This window comes from Cebus imitator, unplaced genomic scaffold (genome assembly GCF_001604975.1).
Source record: "Cebus imitator isolate Cc_AM_T3 unplaced genomic scaffold, Cebus_imitator-1.0 Scaffold145, whole genome shotgun sequence".
Taxonomy (NCBI): Eukaryota; Metazoa; Chordata; class Mammalia; order Primates; family Cebidae; genus Cebus; species Cebus imitator.
In genome coordinates this window covers 3,456,464-3,463,411 of record NW_016107460.1, presented here as the reverse complement: position 1 = coordinate 3,463,411, position 6,948 = coordinate 3,456,464, and the positions used below count along the sequence as shown (strand labels likewise).

Below are 6,948 nucleotides of genomic sequence, written 5' to 3'. Positions count from 1 at the left end.
GACTGTGGCACCCACCTCCCCCAGTGCCCCGTGTCTCCCCGGGGCGGGGACTGTGGCACCCACCTTCACCAGTGTGTCTGGCACGGCCCCAGCCTCCACGAGCCCCCATGTCCCGGACACTTCTCGTGGTGCTCCGGGGAGCCTTCGCTGTTGGGGATGGGTTCACACTACGTGGAGTCCTGGGGCCAGTCTGATGGCCGCCTGCCCACGTGCTGCCTGCAGGGTAGACGTGAACAGCGACCGGAAGATCAGCGCCAAGGAGATGCAGCGCTGGATCATGGAGAAGACGGCTGAGCACTTCCAGGAGGCCATGGAGGAGAGCAAGATGCACTTCCGAGCCGTGGACCCCGACGGGGACGGTACCGCGGCCAGGCTGGCGGGCAGGGCGGGTAGGGCAGGCAGGGCCGTGGGCCTTGCCGGGGACCTGGAGGGCAGACAGGCCTGGTCTGAGGGAAGGGCAGTGGGGAAGTGTCAGCTGGAGGCCCGAGGTGTGGTGGGGTACACTGGGGTACGCGGAAGCTGGGTTCCTGATGCCCGAGGCTTGGTGAGGAAAATGTGCGCTGAGCACTGGGCGTGGCCATGGAAGGCGCCGCTCAGGACTTGGTGCTGCCTGTGGCTCTCAGTGGCCCTGGGCACAGACATTCCCAGCTGGCTTCACAGGTGAGGAGGCGGGCACGGGCTGCTGGCCTGGGCCCCAGGGCTCCAGACACTGGCATCCTGCTGCCTCCAGCCTGGACAGCAGAGCGAGACCCCATCTCCGCTGAAAAGGCAGCTGAGCTCAGTGTCAGACGTCCTGACAGGTATGACCTGCTTTTCCAGGCCACGTGTCATGGGACGAGTACAAAGTGAGGTTTTTGGCGAGTAAAGGTCACAGCGAGAAGGAGGTTGCCGACGCCATCAGACTCAACGAGGAGCTCAAAGTGGACGAGGAAAGTGAGTGCTCACCGGGCTCCTGCCGCACGGGTCTCCGGCATCTCCTGCGTGCGTGTTGTGTGTATGTGAGTGCACCATGTGCGTGTGCTCCTGGGTACATGCGGTGGGTGTGCCGTGGGCTCGGGGGTACATGTGGGTGAGTGTGTGTGCTTGTGGGTACATGTGGTGGGTGTGCCGTGTGCTCGTGGGTACATGCAGGTGAGTGTGTGTGCTTGTGGGTACATGTGGTGGGTGTGCCATGTGCTTGTGGGTACATATGTGCAGGTGAGTGCGTGTGCTCATGGGTACATGCGGTCAGTGTATATGCTCGTGGGTACATGCAGGTGAGTGTGTGTGTGCTCGTGGGTACATGCAGGCGGGTGTGCCGTTTGCTTGTGGGTACATACGTACAGGTGAGTGAATGTGCTCGTGGGTATACACGTGCAGGTGAGCATGCCATGTGCTGGTGGGTACACGTGCAGGTGAGCGTGCCGTGTGCTGGTGGGTACACGTGTAGGTGAGTGAGCCATGTGCTGGTGGGTACACGTGCAGGTGAGTGTGCCGTGTGCTCGTGGGTACACACGTGCAGGCGAGTGAGCCGTGTGCTTGCGGGCACATGCGGTGAGTGAGCCATGTGCTTGTGGGTACACACGTGCGGGTGAGTGTGCCGTGTGCTCGTGGGTACACATGCAGGTGAGTGTGCCATGTGCTTGTGGGTGCACATGTGCAGGTGAGTGAGCCGTGTGCTCGTGGGTACATGCGGTGTGTGTGTGCTCGTGGGTACATGAGTGTGCCGTGTGCTCATCGGTACACATGCAGGTGAGTGAGCTGTGTGCTCGTGGGTATATGCAGTGAGTGAGCCGTGTGCTGGTGGGTACGTGTGGTAAATCTGCACACGTGTCTGCATCACGCCCATTGTGTGTGCACATGTGCAGGCGTGTCCTGTGTATCCCAACATGGGTGGTGGTGGCCGTGAGGAGGGAAGAAGCCATTGCTGGCCCAGGCGGCGCCCAGGGGTCAGGTGGGGAGCATGTGAGCCGTGCCCGGCCGCTCTCAGCACACTCTCTGCTGGTCACGACACCATCGTGGCGGTTATCCAGTTAGCTCCTACAGAGAACCTGAGGCCGTGAGTCTGGGCCCTGCCTGATGCTCTGAAGGCCACGTGAGGCGGGGTTTCCCAGGGAGAGGGAACGGCCTGTGTCTGAGGGCCTGGCCCTGGGGTCTGGGGTCTGGGGTCTGCTGAGACACCTGTGTGGCCACCAGGTGCTCACCGGGGAAGTGGTCAGGTCCCAGGGAGAGGCTCTTCCTTGTGTCGGGAGCGCGGCCGTTGGCCTGCAGGGCATCCTCAGCCCTGGCTGGGTCCCAGCTGGCACCTCTGTGTGAAGAGGGTGGAGCGAGGTGGGGCCTGGCACCTGGGTTAAGGGCGGGTGAGAGGAGAGCCCACCACCCTGCACAGGGCCAGTTCCAGGAGAGCTGTCCAGGCAGCAGCCCTGCCAGTGCCGTGGTGGCGCACAGCGGAGCGGGTACCATGGTTGCCACTCCCCTGGGGCTCTGTGTGCCCTTACCCGGCACGCTCACTTTCTGGTTTGGTTTGGGACTTTGTGGGGAGTCTGAGGAGGTGCCTGCCAGTTCCGTCACCGCTCTGGTTCGTGGGGTGGTGTCTCTGCTGTCCTGCATGGCACCTGGGTCCCCACGGGACTGGTGACCTGATACGCGGCCGTTCCTGGCAGGCTGGGCGTATCTTACACCTTTATGTTTTGTGCCTGCTCAGCCTGTCAGACATTTCCTTACCAGGGGCTGACGTCAAACCACCTCTTAATCTCTCTTTTTTCGTGAGACTGTCTCTCTTACCCAGCCTGGAGTGCTGTGGCGCAATCTTGGCTCACTGCGGCCGTGACTTCCTAGGCTGAGGTGAGCCTCCCACCCCAGCCTTCCAGGTAGCTGGGACCACAGGCGCCCACCACCCTGCCTGGCTAATTTTTAAATTTTTTTTTACAGACAGATTTTGCCATGTTGGCCAGGCTGGTCTCAAACTCCTGGCTTCAAGTGATCTGCCCACCTCAGCCTCCCAAAGTGCTGGGATTACAGGCGTGAGCCACTGCACCCAGGCTTAACTAACTCTTTTTTTAGTTTTTGGCTTGTTACTGTTTTGGAGAGAGGGTCTCAGTTTTGCTCAGGCTGCAGTGCAGTGGCACGATGTCAGCTCACTGTGATCTCCACATCTTGGGTTCAATCTGTCTTCCTAGGAGAATAGAAAAATAAAGTTATAAGACATGTCCCTGCCAGGAATGGCCCCATATCATGTGACCAGCCCCCATGGGGGCGGCCTCCTGAGTAACTGGGACCACCGGTGGGTGCCATCAGGCCCAGCTGATTTTAAAATATGTATTTTTTGTAGACATGCGGTCACCCCATCTCACCTAGGCAGGTCTCCAACTCTTGGGGTTTGAGAGAGTTTAAGTGACCCGCCGCCTCTGCCTCCCTTTGTCCTGGGGTGTGGGCGTGAGTGACCCGCCCGCCTCGGCCTCCCCCTGCCCTGGGGTGTGAGTAACCTGCCCGCCTGGGCCTCCCCCTGCCCCGGGGTGTGGGTGTGAGTGACCCGCCCGCCTCGGCCTCCCCCTGCGCTGGGGTGTGGGTGTGAGTGGCCTGCCCTGTCCTTCTAGAATGACGTGGAGACCTTTCAAGCCTGTTGGCTCTGCCTGCCCTCTTCCAGTTCGTGTGTGCTCACCTGGAGTTTGATCCTGTCCTTTCTAAATCATACAAATTAGACATTAAAAAGACCAAAACTAAGAGACAGGATCTCCCTGTGTGCCAAGCTGGTCTCAAACCCCTGGCTAAAGGGATCTGCCCGCCTCGGCCTCCTAGGTGCTGGGAGCCCCTGTCCCCGGCCACACTGGACAGCAGTGTTTCCTTTCTGAAGAGTGGTTCCCATTTTCCTCACCGTGCCTGATTGGCGCTCCACATTGGCCCTGCGTTTCACCTTCGTCCCGCTGGTGAGCTCTGCGCAGCAAGTCCAGCCTGCCGGCGATTTGCCGGGTGGGAGGCCCGTGCCTGCGCTGGCACCCCGACTCCTATTGTGTCTGTCTTTCCTGGGTGCCGTTTTATTTGGGTCTCTTCTGCCCAGGACACGTCCCACCTGGACCTAGAGCTTTGTGGCATCTCTGTGAAGCCGCCGTTCTCCTTTGGGGCTCAGCAGAGGTGTATTTAGAATTTGCTCTGCATTCTGGGGGTCCCCGTGCACCCTGAGGCGCCTGTCCCTGCTCAACCGTGTCTGGTCGCCTTTGCCTCCCCGACCTTAGGCTGCCTAGGACCCCCTTCGCCCTTCAGGTATTTCGCTTTTGGATCAGGAAGAGCAGCTGCTGGGTCCTGAAGGGAGATGCTGGGAAGCCCTGGCAGGTGCCGCCCCATACCCCATGACCTCTGACACCTCCCCTGCGACCTCCCACCTCTCTCCTGCGTGGCTTCTTCAAGGGCCACGTGTAGCCCACGGCATGAATCCTGGGCTGCTGTCCTCACGTGACTCTGGAGGCTGTGGTGCAGGTGTGGCAGGCGGGCATCATCCCGTCTCCTGCCTCCATCCACTGCCTCTCCCAGGGTCTGTGTCCCCTTCCCACAGGGACAGTGGTCATTGATCTTCCCTGATCCAGGACGGTCTCTGCAGATCCGTCACTAACAGCAGCAGCAGAGACCCAGCTTGTAGGGGGGTGCTGGGACCCGCGGCTTCTCTGGGGCCCGAGGTCGGTGCTGGGCCCGAGTGGCTATGAGAATCCTGTGCTGGAGAAGGCGCCTCCCGGCCGGCTGTTCCAGGCGCCTGTGCCTGCCCGTCCATCCACCCCGGATCCGCCGCCCCTCACTCTTGTCTTCCTTTTAGTGAACTTGTCACGTAGCAGGAGGTGGTTCAGAGGGTTACGATGTGATGGCAGCTGGGCCTCGTCCTCTGCAGCGACCGTTACCCAGAGCTGCCGGGTTTGTAGCCGGGCCTCCCTCGCTGGGCTGAGCCACTGACCATGGTGAGGTGGTGTTTCTGCCCTGGAGACCAAGACAGGCCCTCGGGGTGCGTGGGGACCTCGGGGCGAGAGGGGACGGGGCTGGGTGAGCACAGCGGGAGAGCAAAGGCCACACACACGGAGGCCGCGCCACGTCCCAGCCAGGAGGTTCCCAGGATGCTCAGCTTAGCCCCGTCTCAGTCATTTCTAGAAACTTTTCCTGCCTGTGACGTCACATATGAAGGAAACGGAAGAGGGTGCCTTCCTTCCCCTTTGGTGGGTGCATGCCTCAGCCTGGGTGATTCCACTCCTCCTGGGGGCAGCTGCAGGTGTGAGGGGCGGGGCCCTAGCCCATCCTGAGGGCTGCCAGGCCTGAAGGGGTCTGAGCTATGTCTTGGGGAGGTCTGGGCCACGGGAAGGTTTTGGACCATGTCTTGGGGGGTCCAGGCCATGTCTTGGGATGTCTGGGCTGGGTTGGGGGGCCTGGGATGTATAGTGGGTCCAGGCCATATCTTGAGGGTCCAGATTCTGTCTTGGGGGTCTGGGCTGTGTCCATGGGGAGTCAGGGCCATCCATGTATTAGGGGATCTGGGATGGGGGATCAGGCTGTCTTTGGGGGTCTGGGCTGTGTGTGGGGGGGTCTGGGTTATACCTTGGAAGGTCTAGGCAATGTCTTTGGGGATCCGGCCTGTGGGGAGTCTGGGTTGTGTCTTGGGGGCCCAGGCTGCGTGTGGGGAGCCTGTGAATCCTGGAGGGTGGGACTCTGGTCTCATGGGCAGCTGTGTCCCGGGTGTTGGCCCTTGAGTTCAGGCAGCACCTCTTGTAACTTTCTGGATTTGCGTGCGGGCGTCTGTCTGCCTCGATGCCCACAGGCTGTGCCCCTCTCAGCACAGGAAGTCCTGGAGAACTTGAAGGACCGCTGGTACCAGGCGGACAGCCCCCCCGCGGACCTGCTGCTGACGGAGCCAGAGTTCCTGTCATTCCTCCACCCAGAGCACAGCCGGGGCATGCTCAGGTTCATGGTGAAGGAGATCGTCCGGGACCTGGGTGAGGCAGGGCCCAGCCCGGCGGCCAACGGCAGGGGCCGGTCGTGGCGGGAGGTCGGGCGGGTCCTGTGGGAGCCCCGGCCCGGGTGTGAGCTGACCCGCTCCCGCCTCACAGATCAGGACGGCGACAAGCAGCTCTCTCTGCCCGAGTTCATCTCCCTGCCCGTGGGCACTGTGGAGAACCAGCAGGGCCAGGACATGGACGACAACTGGGTGAGAGACAGAAAGAAGGAGTTTGAAGAGCTCATCGACTCTGACCACGACGGCATCGTGACCGCGGAGGAGCTGGAGGTGAGTCCTGTGCAGCCGTCCCCAGCCGGCCTGCAGGCTGTGCACCTGGGACAGGAGGCCGTGCTGGAGGCTGTGTAGAGGCTGTGCTGGAGGCTCTGTGGAGGCCATGCGGAGGCTCTGTGGAGGCCGTGCTGGTGGCCGTGCGGAGGCTCTGTGGAGGCCATGCTGGAGGCCATGTGGAGGCTCTGTGGAGGCCGTGCGGAGGCTTTGTGGAGGCCGTGCTGGAGGCTGTGTAGAGGCTGTGCTGGAGGCTCTGTGGAGGCCGTGCTGGAGGCTCTGTGGAGGCTGTGCTGGAGGCTGTGCGGAGGCCGTGCTGGTGGCTCCGTGGAGGCTGTGTGGAGGCTGTGCTAGTGGCTGTGCGTCGGCTGTCGTGGTAGCTCTGTGGAGGCTGTGCTGAAGACCATGCTGGTGACTCCGTGGAGGCCGTGCTGTAGGCTGTGTGGAGGCTGTGCTGGTGGCCATGCAGAGGCTGTGCAGAGGCTCCATAGAGGCCGTGCTGGTGGCTCTGTGGAGGCCATGCTGGAGGCCGTGCTGGAGGCTGTGCTCATGGCCGTGCTGGTGGCCAACCTGAGACTCTGCCCGGGCCATCACTTGGGCGTTTGCGACATCCATGGCGTGGGCTCCAACGAAGCCCCCAGGCTGTGTGGCAGTTATTGGCGTTTAGGCTCAGATGAGGGACGGGAGCCTGGCCGGGTTCCATCCTCATTCTCTCT

The 6,948-nt window shown here is 61.9% G+C and overlaps 1 protein-coding gene and 1 long non-coding RNA gene across 3 annotated transcripts in view; both read left to right on the top strand.

The window, feature by feature from the left end:
* SDF4 (stromal cell derived factor 4) overlaps positions 1-6,948 on the top strand; it is a 15,377-nt gene that overhangs the window by 6,848 nt on the left and 1,581 nt on the right. The window contains exons 3-6 of one of the 2 annotated variants that reach the window (XM_017542536.2): positions 223-359; positions 820-933; positions 5,787-5,945; positions 6,060-6,235. In XM_017542536.2, the coding sequence (XP_017398025.1) occupies positions 223-359; positions 820-933; positions 5,787-5,945; positions 6,060-6,235 (586 nt within the window). The remainder of the gene's footprint in view (positions 1-222; positions 360-819; positions 934-5,786; positions 5,946-6,059; positions 6,236-6,948) is intronic. The other variant, XM_017542537.2, reaches the window with a different exon arrangement.
* On the top strand, positions 940-3,700 carry LOC119473285. Its single transcript, XR_005202485.1, has 2 exons — positions 940-2,038; positions 3,311-3,700. It is a non-coding gene; the product is annotated as an uncharacterized LOC119473285 (long non-coding RNA).